Source organism: Culex quinquefasciatus, chromosome 3 (genome assembly GCF_015732765.1).
Source record: "Culex quinquefasciatus strain JHB chromosome 3, VPISU_Cqui_1.0_pri_paternal, whole genome shotgun sequence".
Classification (NCBI taxonomy): domain Eukaryota; kingdom Metazoa; phylum Arthropoda; class Insecta; order Diptera; family Culicidae; genus Culex; species Culex quinquefasciatus.
Genome location: NC_051863.1, coordinates 109,392,522 through 109,406,662, shown reverse-complemented (window position 1 = coordinate 109,406,662; position 14,141 = coordinate 109,392,522). Strand labels below are relative to the sequence as shown.

General features: G+C 44.6%; 2 protein-coding genes and 1 pseudogene across 2 annotated transcripts; 1 reads left to right on the top strand and 2 right to left on the bottom strand.

Annotated features, from left to right (window-relative positions):
• The first annotated feature begins 494 nt into the window (after window positions 1–494).
• LOC6054167 (congested-like trachea protein) lies at window positions 495–2,066 on the top strand. The gene is given in 2 exon segments (XM_001870093.2): window positions 495–1,309; window positions 1,312–2,066. Coding segments are annotated over 2 exon segments (903 nt in total). The 5' UTR covers window positions 495–801; the 3' UTR covers window positions 1,707–2,066.
• A 4,051-nt stretch (window positions 2,067–6,117) lies between these two features.
• LOC6033478 lies at window positions 6,118–6,948 on the bottom strand. Its single transcript, XM_001843869.2, has 2 exons — window positions 6,776–6,948; window positions 6,118–6,715 (listed from the first exon to the last, which is right to left on the bottom strand). The coding sequence occupies exons 1-2, from the start codon at window positions 6,843–6,845 to the stop codon at window positions 6,219–6,221; spliced, it is 567 nt and encodes a 188-aa protein (XP_001843921.2). The 5' UTR covers window positions 6,846–6,948; the 3' UTR covers window positions 6,118–6,218.
• Window positions 6,949–10,259: 3,311 nt separating this feature from the next.
• On the bottom strand, window positions 10,260–10,900 carry LOC119770412 (annotated as a pseudogene).
• Window positions 10,901–14,141: the final 3,241 nt, after the last annotated feature.

Sequence of the window (14,141 nt, the reverse complement as noted above, 5' to 3'; positions counted from 1 at the left end):
AAAAAAACAAAATGTGGGGCAAAATCTAATATTTTTGAATATAATGCAATGCAAATATATGGAGATGATTTAAGTAACATAATGACTAACTTTGCGCTCGTTAATTTGATTATAGGAGTGAAAAAAAAAATATTTTTAAATATTTTTTCAAAGTTTCAGTTGACTACCTGGCACGGTCACTGTTTGCGTGACAGTGGCGGCATCTATGTTTTTAAATCTAGTTCTACGCAAATGACACCAGGGGGATCTAGCGTACAAAAAAGGCGCACCTAGCGGCAGTTTTAGGAAACTGGCCGTTAGGTGTTCCATTACGTGAGCCGGATAGACTCTTTGTTTTCACTTCAACTTTGGCTCTTTCACATTGTTTTGCTTAAAAATAACACTAAACTGTGGTACAATCGTTGAGCGTGTAAGAAAAACGAAAATAAAATGTCACCAACCTTGTTTTTTGAATGCCTTGATTTTCGGCACGTCACCGCCAAAGAAAACGAAGAAGATCAAAACAGAAGAGTGCGCGATGACAAGTCAAATGTTTTGAAGTTGCTTTTCAAGGAACCAAATCAAAAGGAAAAGGATTAATCAGCTCTCTGTACTTTGGACTTTCCCCGCTGAGATTCCCGTCGTCGTCGTCGTCGTTCCTGCACTGCACGGCGCTTATCGTCTGCTGCCTCTATTCAGTGTTCAGTATTATCTATAGCAGAGTAGTAGATAGAAAATCCGGTCCCCGGAATAATCGAAGAAACGCGCTGCTCTACGGTGATATAACATTCAAAGTTTTCGATCAACAAGTCGTCGTTCAAAATGTCTGAAAACGTTAGCCCCGTCAAGTACTTTCTCTCCGGCGGGTTCGGAGGAATTTGTACCGTGTTGGCCGGCCACCCGTTGGACACAATCAAGGTTCGGCTGCAGACAATGCCTCTTCCGGCACCGGGCCAGGCGCCACAGTACCGAGGAACGTTGGACTGTGCCAAGCAGACTATTGCACGCGAAGGATTCCGGGGGTTGTACAAGGGCATGTCGGCTCCAATGACGGGCGTGGCGCCGATTTTCGCGATGAGTTTCTTCGGATTCGGGGTGGGAAAACGATTGCAGCAGAGCAGTCCGGACGAGGAACTGACCAACACGCAGCTGTTTGCGGCTGGAGCGTTTTCCGGAATATTCACGACTACGGTCATGGCCCCGGGTGAGCGGATCAAGTGTCTGCTGCAGATCCAGCAGGGTGGCACGGGTCCGCAGAAGTACAACGGAATGGTGGACTGTGCGAAGCAGTTGTACGCGGAAGGAGGAATCCGTAGCATCTACAAGGGGCCTTTGCCACGTTGCTTCGGGATGTGCCGGCCTCGGGAATGTACTTCCTGACGTACGAGTACGTGAAGAAGGCGATGGCCCCGAAGGCCGACGAAAAGCAGGACGCCGCCGTTGGCCTGATGGGAACGATTTTCGCCGGAGGAATGGCCGGCATTGCCAACTGGGCCATCGGAATGCCCGCCGATGTGCTCAAGTCGCGGCTCCAGACGGCCCCCGAGGGAACCTACAAGAACGGCATCCGCGACGTGTTCCGGGAGCTGATGAAAAACGAAGGACCGCTGGCACTCTATAAGGGCGTTACGCCGGTCATGCTGCGGGCGTTCCCGGCGAACGCGGCGTGCTTCATTGGCTTTGAGATTTTCATGAACTTCCTCAACTTTGTGGCCCCGAATTTGTAGACGGTAATTTGTTAGCTTGTTTGTTTACATTTTTATTATTCGTCGTTTGTACATCAAGGTTTAAAAGTTTCAACTCTGTTCCGTTTTTGAAAGGTGTAGGTGCAATCACAATCAAAAGATTTGTTTTTTTTTTGTCTACAATTAAAAGGCACGCGAGACCAGCTACCTCGAAGTGATGTGCATTTTAGGCCACCAAAATGCGCAATCAAAATTGTCCGAGAGAAATCACCGCCGCAACCGATTTTGTGTTACCCGTTTTGGTTCTAAACGTATGACCACAGACAGCAAAGTTATCACGTGTTTATTGGTTCGACTGAGAGCTGTTGTAGGCAATTTTATAATAGAACGATTTTCTAAAAAGCGGGTGTTTTATTTTAAAATATCACAGCGTTTCATTCAACATTAAATTTTGGTGGTTGTGCCTTTCTCATATGAATATTTTATATAGCAACATCTTTTCTTTCAACTTTCTGCCTATTTTTTATCACTTTTGATAAGCTTGACTTAATTTCAATTTGTCAGGCTCATTAGAACGGTCTTTTGATTACTCATCCAGCGAAGGGGCGCATGACGGATCCGGACAATGTATATTTGAGATCCGGCCTCAACAAAAGTTTATGAATAACACTTAAGTGCTTATAACTTTTGATATGGTTGTCAGATCTTTAATCTTGAGCAAAGGTCATTGCATAACCTTATTAAAAATGTATAATTTTCAAAATGTTTTAACATTGATCATAGAACCATTAGTTTCTTAGATATTGGTACTAGAAAATAAAATGTTGTTTTAGTTAGATCTAAAAAACTTTAATTCCCTTTTTTCTTTTTTCATTTATTCGCTGTATTTCAACAACTATATAAACATATGAAACACAATAGCTTTAGGACCATAAAAAATAACTCAAATCTTCAATGTATCTTAGACAATTTTGTCGAAAATTATGTCAACCTTTTGAAAAAATATTGTGATTACTTGTGATCTAGACTAGAACTAGTCAGAAATTTCAGAACCAACAAAAACAATTCCTCAACATTATAGAAAAGCAATGCGCAGGCCAAGTGCGAATGATGCTGATGATACCTCTTCAGTTGACGCTCAGGCGAGGAACATCCAGGAAGGAGCGTCACTGACTACGTCCGTAGTCCTGTTAGATCATTCTTGATCAAGACAATATAGCTCTGGTTCCTTGCAAGTAGAGGTGGGCAAAATCGCTCTTTTTTAGGAGCCGCTCATTTTCGTTCGCTCATTAAAAAGAGCCGCTCTTTTGAACGGCTCTTTCGCTCTTTTTCAAAATTTGGATGAAAAGGTTTTTTTTTATCGTGTGATTTTATAAGTTATTTCACATCGGACTTTTATAAATTATTTGATAAAAAAATTAAACTGAAAACGAGAAGATGCCCTTGAAAACCATAGGTCTTGGTGGTCTTCATGTCAAGATTTCTACTCGAACCTAAACATTCGAGTAATAGAATGGCATCCAAACTTAAATCTAGGATTCCGGGAAAATTGCTTGTAATTTTAAAATTGTATTAATTTCTACATGAATTGAAATAGCAGGCCAAGGGTGCATGATACTGATGATACTCGTCGGTTGACACACCTAGGCGAGGAACATCCCGGAAAGAGCCCAACTACATCCGTAGTGCTGTTTGGACAAAACAGCATGGCTCTGGTTCCTTGCAAGTGTCCTATTTTCTTACCTCCACGTTGGCTTGGTTTAGTCATCATGATGACAAGGTGTAACCTAGCTGGTGGCCTGTGGAAACGACTCGTAAACCTTTGACCACCGCGGGTCAGAGTCGAGACGGCTAAAAGAAAGGGGCGCGTCAATGTGGGAAAGGGAAGTAATTTGTGATTGCAGACGGTATTGTTTTGATCCGCAGTATGTTGAGTCAACTGCTGTGGATGTACCTGAAACATCGCACAACGGGGTTTCTATTCTTTCCATTTCAGCTAACAGCTATCTTCTGTTTATTTTGTTTCACTGATTTTCTAAAACGGCTTCTGTTTACTATCCTCCATTTGATTTCGATTTTACTAGTGAAATAGCAAGATAATGTCCAAATGAAGGTTCTAAAAATAGTAAGGTCGACAGAAAAGCTACTATTGGCATGCTATTGACAAATTATCATAAAAGTGTTCCGAATTTGTGGGTGTTCCGAATATGTGGGATGACTGTACAAACTGTCTGCTTTCCCTTAATTTGGCAGCGATAGGGACCTACATAGGGAAATGAAATGTTCTGGGAGAAATTTTAAACACTCAAAGTCATTCAAATTTAAGGTTGAAAAACTTGTAGTTTTGGCACTTTTCTTGTACCGAACAAGCACAAACATAACAAAAACTATCAGATTATTATCAACAACAGTTTTACAATACTTTTGATTGTAATAAGTCTCGTTTTTTTGCCAAAATGATTTTAAATTGATTCCGACCTTGTTCTTACATGACTTTGTTGCTCGATTGGAACCCCGATTTGACAGTTCGATTGGAACCCTGAGAGTGACATTTCGCCTCTCCATATAGGCTCTCTAGGCAGCGATGTAAATTTTGTTTATCTTTATTTATCTGTTTGAATAATTTTTCATCTGCCCTATAAATTGCACTTAACACAATCTAAGCTTGTTTGTTAGGGACCATCCACAAACCACGTGGACACTGTTTTGGAAATTCCAGCCCTTACTCAATTTAACACAAATATTACAATTGTACTTTTGAAAAACTTTTATAAAATGCTTAGGACCAAAAATTGTAACAAAACACCGCGAGAAAATAAATAGCAACATATAAACACAGACAAACAGACGTGACTCTCCATACAAATTATTTTTGAAATCCATCGTCCTTCATCAAATCACCAAATCACGGCGACGCCAGCGCTGTCTGGTGAGCTGATGCCGAAGCGCAGCCCAAACAAACCAATACAAACCCATTACTGCCATGTGCCACGTCAGTGTATGCGTGAGACAATCAAGCCTAAACGATTGTAAACATCAACAGCTGATCGAAATAATGTTGTTGTTGCTACTCGATGAAAATAATAAAAATCAACAGCGAAGGACGAAGATGACGGTGGGTCGGTTCCGTTTCCATTAGTAGAACCTCATGAGCCAAATCATGCGGCTGCATCAGCAACGACGCACCACAACCGCAACGACAGAGACCAAATCACTGGTCATCCCAGTTGCTATCAAGTTCTGTCGAAGATTTCGCCTCCACTGAAATCTCTACTCATTACACCTGACACCATCATCAACAAGATACGAAAACACCAGTAGTGGCCGCCGAAATAGATAAATCCAATTCAAACCTACCGGAATTGATCCCCACGATGGGCGTTTTGGAAATTTCCACGGGGAACGTGTCCACGGCGTAGTTAAGTTGCGTCAAACATCAAAAGCAAAAAGTGGCAAAGATTCCATAAAATGCTGCCGCAAAATTTATTTCGAAACAGAACCACAGAAACTGAACTGGAAAAAGATTGAGTGGCGCAACATCGCCAAAAGGCCATAAGGACGACCAGCAGCAGCAATCTGAGCAGCAGTCCACGAAGGGTAAGCAGGTTGCTCCGAAGGAGATGCCTCCGGCTTCCTCCGTAGTAACCGGCGTCGCAGCAGCAACCTCGACATCGACAGGCAGTTGAGCAGGCCTACCGGGTTAATAGTGGGGCAAGAGGCTATGGCCAAGACTGCCCCAATTTTGTCTTGGAAAGCCTGGATTGTGATTCACGGTTAGAATTCCAGAATTCCATAAATATTTATGCTCTCATTTGCTGCTTCGCACGTGCTCACGCTCAATTTGAAAACAAAACACGCTTCACACACACTGAGAATAGACGGGCGAGCTGTCACGACAGTAGCGCCATCAGCGCCGGGTGAGTGGATGCCGAAACAAAATTGTATTTGAAATAACCGTTTTTGGAGGACGATGGTTCGGCACTCAAGTGTCCCGTCTGTTTGTCTGTGATATAAACACGACTCAACACAAGGAAAGATTTCAGGAGAAACAATACACAGTAAAATAACAACTAATTTTTGAATTCAAACTAAAAATAAAACAGTTTTTGCTTTAATGAAAGATGATAGGCACACTATAAATGGTTAGGCGCTTATACTTACATCAAACCCTACGTAATGTACCACCCCCGGCCGAGTTAAAATGCGTAACCGGAAAAGAAGGTGTGCATGCCTGGCACGAAAACTCAAAGCGCTCAAGCTGACTCAGAGCAGGGTGAGATGTAGGTGTAAGGGCAGAGCGTGTTCGTCGGGAACCTGGTGCATAAGATCGGTCAAGGCCCGTTCTTACACTGAAAATTGCGAATTATAGAAAAGCAATGCAGTGTATTTTCAATAATTTTCCGTTGATTTGAGATTCTAAAAATGTTTCTCATCTAAAGATATTCTAAACAAATGCTTTTAAAAAAAGTAAATTTATTCATAAAAGACAGTTAATAATAAGACAGTAAGTTGAATTCCATTTTTGATCCACAAAACATATTCTAAAAAGTGGCCCTACGACCGCAGCACATCCTGCATCACCTCCGCCAGGTCGTCAACCAGCGCAACGTCCTCTTCCGGAACAATATCTTCCCGCCGGTATTGTTCGGCCAACTCCATCAGTTTTAGCTCGCTGCCAATGCAATCCGCCAGCCGGTCGTGCACCTCGATTTCGTCCTGCAGCATCGCCAGAAAGATTCCATCCCGGCGAAACTGCTTGTCCAACTCGGCCACTTTGTCCTCGAGGGCCGTCACCTGTTCGGCGGTGTACTTTTTCTTGTGCAGCAAATCGGACGGTAGCAGCACGTTGGCCGGAATGTGCAGCGTCGTGCGGAACAGTTTGTCCAACTGGTCCAGCTTTGCCGTGCACTCGGAGAACATTGTGTTGGCCGTTACGTAGCACTGAGCCCGCAGCGCCATCGCCGGTTCGTCCGCGATTTTGTGGCACTTTACGTACTCGTCGGTAAATTCCAGCAGGGAAAGCTGAATGAGATGTTTGACCATTTCTCGATCTGCGGGGAAGGATATTTTAAGATTTTGTCCGGGTTATTGGATGTTTGAGGGATGCTTACTTTCAACAATCATATCTTCGGCGCAAAAACTGAAATGCTGCAGCTGATATTCCACTTCCTCTGCACTCATTTTGTTCCCGATAATTTGGTATCTTACATAAAACTTTTGAAACTATTGAAGAGCTGTTGATGGAAACTACAACAAATTTTGAAAACAAAGCAATATTTATACGTTAAATGACATCGACCCAAACAATCGTAGAATTCAGACTGTGTTCAGCAAAGACACAAACCACTCGTCTAAACTGATGAGACATGAAACCCATGCAGCAGCACGAAAAGTGTTAAGTCCCCATAAAAAAAAGACAGTTCGTCATCTGACGACACACCGAGGAGTTGGGCACATGCACATGCATGCACGCAGAAAAAGAAGGCATATTAGAATCAACAAAACATTTTGTTGATTTGAAAATCATTATTTTTGTTGAATCAACGCTAAACGTCAAAGCACGAGGGGTAGCTCACTTCGCGTTAGAACAACAAAACGCACAAAAAGTAGCTCGAAATTTGAGAACGCTTCACAAGGCGACGATTTTTTCACAACGCCACGAGAAGGCATGAAAAGGCAAGCTAACGCGCGTTAGCGCTCGTAGGGCGGCTTGTTTCTGCTCGAACGAAAAGCTACAAGAAATCGATCTTGCAACCCTGCCAAAACAGATCGAGCAGTTTTTCCCCCAAGTTTGGCAACTCGGTGTTTTGTTTTGATTTTTTTTCTAGCAGTTTGATTGTCAAAATAAAAAGCAACAAGAAACTCGGTGATTTTGGCGTGTTTCTGTATACGGACGCTGAGGAAGTGCCGCCGGCGCCGGCCGCCGATGAGTCCAAGGTGCTGGACGACAGCATCGAGTGTTCGCTGCCCAGCTCGGACAGAATGACCGACCGGTTAAAGCAGCGGTTGGATTTGATCTCGAACGGAAGCAGCACACCAAACGCGGCCGATCCAGAAGCAGTTCGAAATCAGCTCGGAGAGCGTGAGCAAGATTACGCGACCCTCGGTAGACAACAGCCACCAGGAGGACGAGAAGGAGCACGGCGCCATCGTGGCGGACAATTCAACGGCCGGCTGTTGCAGCGAAGGAGCCGGAGCTCAAGAAGGATGCTCCCGAAACAAGCAAGGAATCTGTTGCCTCGTCGGTGAAAGAAGAAAGCAGTCTGAAATCGTCGGAGGTCGATTCGTGTACAGGTTTGTTGCACCGGGTGGGAGATTGGATTGCAGGGAAGTGTTATTTAATGAATATTATTCTCTCGCAGAGGAGACCAACCTGTACGCCAGCAACGCCCAAATTCAACGGAATCTCCTCCACGTCAGGATCCGAGCTAGACGATAAATCTGCCGTGCAGACGCCAGCAAATGTGACGACCACTGCAGCCTCGACCACAACGACAACCACCGCCGCCAACAAGCTTGACCTCACCCAGGCACTGACTTCCGAGGATGCGCTGTACGAGGTCAGCGTATGGTTCGACGGAACGGAGTTGCAGTTCTTGTCGGTGGAGAAGGTGATCGAGAACAAGCTGGCAGCGCCCGGTTTGGCCGAGTCCACCCAATATCTAACAGGAATTGACTCGTCAAAGCAATCCTCCAATGGTAGCGTGGGAAGTCTTGGCCCGTTCCAGCTGCCTTCGGCGAGACCGGCCGCCGATTCACACTCAAGCGCAACGGACAGTTCGGGGACAATCTCCAGCCAGTCGAAGGCACCACTATTCAAGGTTAAGCACACCGTCCGAGGGGCCAAGTTGATGATCGAGGAATTCACCAAGATCAAGCGGGCGCTCAGCAAGGATGATGAGCTATCGGACGCGGAACTGGACCAAAGCAGTTCCAACGCAAAGACGCCCAAAACAACCACCGAAATGTGGTCGAGGAATGAAGCGACCCCGCACCGAGTCCGAAGTCGAAGCAAGCCTCCTCGAAGAGCGCCAAGAAGCAGAAACCGGACACACCCGTACCTGCCGAGCCGGAACCGCAAGTGAACCAGGACGATTGGTTGTGCTGTATGGCGCGGTGGTCCGACCCAAAGTACAATGCAGGCAAGGTCACAAGGGAGACAACAAGTTCATGATGCTGTTCGAGGACGGTGCCTCGAAGGCCCTCTCCAAGGACGTCATCGTGATCGGCGACAAGGACACGCTCCCGATCGTCGGCCACGCCGTACACGCGTTCACCGGAGGCGACACCTACGAGGTCGGTTTCGTCGACGAGGTCAAGCGGAACGAAACCATCAACGAAGTATTGTACGTGGTCCGGATCGGTAAGGGCACCGTCGAGGTGACCGCCTCCGGCCTGTATCTGAACGAGGAGCAGGCCAAGTAGTCAACTGGGCATGCAAGGCCGCCGAAGGAGGCGCGGACGATCCGATGACAAACGCGACAAACACGACGATCCTACAGACGAAGCGTCCGCCGCGGGTGGTGGCGAAAAGGGTTCGCGGTCGATGCGGAGCAAACCCAGCAAAAAAATCCAGGTTCGGGATATCCCACGCTAAGCCAACCGCACGGACCTCCGACCACGTCGATCTCGACCAGTGCCTCGATATCGTCCAATAAAAACCAACGGAGCGCCGACCTACACACCGACTCCAGGACAAACCTCTTCTCCAAGTCCAACAGCTAATGCTCCGATCTCCATCGCTGCCCACATTCTTCCAATCATGTCGACCGGATATGCCGTAGGTTCAAGCGCCCCGGTGCTCCTCCGCCAAACGATGTTTATTTTGGTATCTGTTTTTTTCAACCGTTTCCAGCTCGTTCTCCCGGCAGTGGTTTTGTGCTTTCTAGCCAGCCCGTGTTTCGGCAACTCGTCTGCGTTCCGGAAGGTCATCCTCCCAGCAGTGGCCCGCGTTCCGAAGAGTCGTCCTCCTGGCAGTTTTTTGTGCGCGTCCCAGCAGCAGCCCGCGTTTCCGCAACTCGACCGTGTTCAGGAGGGCCGTCCTCTCTCTACGGCGGACTTCCGGTAGAATTCTGGTTGCGTGGCCTGTTACCACCGCGGCACCTTCAGCTTGCACGAAAGCACAAGAACCTTCAGGGTGCTGAGATGCAGGTACCTGCGTAGAATTTGGATTGCGGTCGTCGACCTTCGATGATTTGATGACCGCCAGACTAGGAGAGCATCACAGATTGCCACCAGGATACATATTTTAGTCCAGGTTGAAGCGGAGCCGTTGAAGAACGTGCATAACGTGTGCCAGTATTGTCTGGCAGTTTGAGCCAAGAAAGCAGCTGAACGAAAAAAAAGGTTGGAGCTGAGTAAATATTCGAAAAGGTTCATTAACTACAAGGCGCAGAGTACGGGAACCTGATCTGCACTGAACGACTCAACTCAACTCAGATCCGCATATGACATCAGTTTCAAAAAGTACATCAACGAACTCGACACGGCGATATTTTAATAGGATTTAATAGGGTTTACAAAAAAAAACGATACTAATAATACTAATAATTGTATGGAAAAACCTCTTACACTTTTCTGCACGTTTTTATTCAGAAAAATTAGAAAATAAAGTCATGCAATATAAAATCATCGACATGCAACACTTTTCTTTCTATGCACGTGGTGGACTCACATGGGGAAGTTGAATAGCAATGCCGATGAAGTAATCTAATCTGAAGATGTGACCGGCCTTTTGAGCGATTTGTACTTTGTGGGTTTCACTGAAGGAATTCATTTTGTGTTTTGTTTTGTGAAAGTTTTTAATACAAAAAGTTTATTTGCGTGTTGGTGTTTGCAAACGCCCAGCCGGAGCAGCAAAGGCCTCAAATATCCGCGTTGGACCTTTTACGCTCTCTACCGCCGGCCATCGCCGGAAATCTGCTTCACATTCCGGATTGTGGTGGAACTATCCAGCTTAAGGATCGGCGATGGTGACCTTGACCTCTACACTTGGCTTGATGTTGATCGAGGTTATCTGCTTGACGATCTCGGACGGCGAGTGCAGATCGATGATACGCTTGTGCAGGCGCATCTGGTAGCGATCTTTTTGGAACCATCACCGCAGGTCAGCGCACACCTTCTCCAGGCTGCGGACATTGCGCAAGGTCAGCGTGACGCGGTTCTGGTGAAGGGTCGCGGCCTTTTCGATGTCCTTTCTAGTGGCGACCATTTTGCACGATTTTCATGGACGGTCATCTTCTTTCGCCCAGTTGCCGACAGTAAAAATCAAGCGTGATCACCTAGAATTGACCATGATTCCTCTTCGAGCAGTCTGAGGTGCGAACGCAAGAAAAGGCAACAGAAAAGGCGAGCTAAGACTGGTTGCAACGCGAAGTTTTATAATTGTTTCAAATTGCGAGCAGTTTTAAATTTTTAGAACTGGCGCAAATGAAACTAGAACACGGTGCTCGCAACGCGCTGATCTAAATGTTGTTTCAAAAAAATGCTTTTAATTGTGTGCGTATGATTATCAACACAGCATCATAGTGTGTGTGTAAGAATACGTGGATATCTTTATATATCTGATTTTTTTGAAACTGAGTTCTATTCCAGTTCCAAACCGTCTCACGTTTGAAACAAACTCGTCGAGCAGTTTTATTCCGGTTTCAAAATACTGCTCGAAAAATAAAACTGCAACTCCGCGTTGCGCGTGGTCTGTTTCAGTTCTATTTGAAAAATGAAACAGCTAGAACAAAGTAGAGCCGCGTTGCAACCAGTCTAAGGCGCGTTAAAGCAAAAAAGGTCAGATAGGGTTGGATAAGGTGAAATAAAGAGGAGCGAACGCCGAATTTTTTTTAAAAAGGAATGTCAACGCTCGACCAAGGCAGAAGTGAACCACCCCTCGTCAAAGCAGCTTTTTCGAAACAACAAAAGACTTTTGTGGAATTGAGAAAATCAAGGTTTGTTTCAATTAATTATATTCAACAAAAAAATTGTTGATTTAAACCTCGTACAGGCTGATTCTACAAAACATTTTTCTGCATGTGGTAAATTCGTATGCGCTACGGAGCGACTACGGTAAATATATGTAAATCCGTATGTACGAGAATTTTAATAAAAATATGAATCTGTGCACTTCAGTGTGACGTATGACAATTGTAATTTTCATGCGGGGTTTGTTTTGGCTTCACAAAAAAAGTAAACCGGTCAATGTGTAGAATCAACGCCCAAAAGTTATACCAAGCTAAAGCTGGTCCGTTCGAAACCCCCGGATCTTGCAAAGCTTGCCGTATCGCCGAAGTGTAAGCAAAGAGTCTATCCTGCTCGTTTCTATTCTAAACATCAACTGACGTGAGCAGGATAGACTCTTTGTTTACACTTCGGCCTCAGCCCTATTACAATATTTTGCTTGTTTTCGACGTCAGCATCTCCAAGCTGTTGAAAAGGAAGGGCTGGACCTGGCGACACACTCAACGAAATCGGGTTATCTAAAACAACCAACCAGTTTGCCGATTCAGTTGGGATGCGTCAGGAGTGTGATTTTTAGTCGCCCTTCAGATAGACCGAACTAATCGGGTTGAGTCAGATTTTATTTTGCTTACAGACTAAATTGGAAAAAAATCGGTTGTTTTTTTATAACCGATACCGTCGACCGATTTCAACAATGATTTTCCACCAGACGCTTATATAAAGTTTACACAGAAGTCTGTTGCCCAGTCAGCCGGTTCGTTGGCCAACGAGTCGGTCGAAACCACCCGACTAGACCCGACTAAGTTATGCGAATTGTCGGATTTTTTACGGGGTTTTGTTTCAGAAGTCAAAATACACTGTAACTAACAGTCCACATAACACATTAGGGTGTAATATCAAAATCGATTTTCCAGCACAGCACTTTTTTAGTTCCTTTTGGGGCCCTAAACAACTCCCCAAGTTTGGGACTGGTTGGTTTAGTCCTCATTTTGCGCAAAGCGATTCAATTACCCATATAAACATAGACGAAACAAAAAGAAACGCAAAAGTAACTTTTTCAAAACTTTGTTTCGTAAAATCGCGATAACTCGTGATGTTTATAAGCAAACCCCTTATGTCTATGCATCAAAACTTTTGTAATTGTCTGCTCTACAATTTTGTAGAACATTGTTACACTCTAAAAAATAACCCTGCAAAGTTAGAAAAACACAAAATTTAAAAATGAAAAATTTTGTTCTAAATGAAAAATGACCCTTCTGGGACAATGTAGATTTGAAAAGTACATTAAATTTCCCATAAAATGACATGTTCCAATTTTTTTTACAGTCGAGTAACGGAAAATGGGAGAATTTAAAAAAAAAATTAGTGTTTTCTTCGATGAAAAATACGTTTTTTTCGGATTTCTGAGTACGCCATCAAATCGGGCGTCTAATTTTACATAAAAGTCCCTTTGACACCAAATTTCTATCTCATCACCGTTTCAGGCTGCAAATTATTGAAAAACACCTCTTTTTTCGCATGTTCAAAAATGGAAGGGGTCGTACCACCCCTCCGTCACGAGATATCAAAAAACGAACCTCGGATTCGTGATTAGGGACAAAAGTTACCCCTTAGGACAAAGCTGCACGCAAATCAAAGAGGGTCGTGGCGTGGAATTACCCCATTACATTTAGAATGTATTTAAATAATTATATTTATCAATATTTCCATAATAAGTGGAGTCGGAGTCGGAGCTAACCATTTGTTGAAAGCTGGAGTCGGAGTCGGAGTTGGAGTCGGCTAGAGTTTGTAGGCCGGAGTTTGAGTCGGAGTCGGAGTCGGAGTCGGCTAATCTCAGAAAGCCGGAGTCGGAGTCGTTTGAAACATGACCCGACTCCGCAGCTTTGCTTCACACACAAAAAAAATATTGTCCGTTTCTTTCAAAGGTACACGCCGCGCGGCATTTCATAATGTGCCATAAACATTGCTGCCAGCGATTTTCTGCACTTTTCGAGCAATAAAAAACATACCTGGCAGCAATGGCAAGCGATTCGAAGAAGAAGATAAACAAAAACAAAACGCGCAGTATGGGATTTGACAGCGCGCATTTGCCGAAAGTGCGGCGCGTCGTTTCGAGGCTGGTATGCCGCGTGTCTTTTTCGGGAATACGGGCAATATTACCGTAATGACAAAAGTAACTTATTGTTGATTTAAAAAGTTGCTAAGATTAGTTTGAGGGAAAGTTTTTTTCTTGTTCAAAAATGAAAACTTTTACTGGTACACTCAAACCCCGATGGTTTGACACCAACTGTTGTCAAACGAACGGGGTCACTTTTTAGTTTGACACCCCTTTTACACGGAGTTCACACACACTACCAAACTTTTGTTTTGATAGTGTTCGTGAGTGCCGTGTAAAAAGTGACAGTTCGTCACTTTTTAGTTTGACTTTGACTAACCAACGGGGTACAAACTAAAAAAGTGTCAAACGAAAAAGTGACCAACCACCGGGGGTTGAGTGTAAAGTTTTTCGAAATCTCCTACTAACTG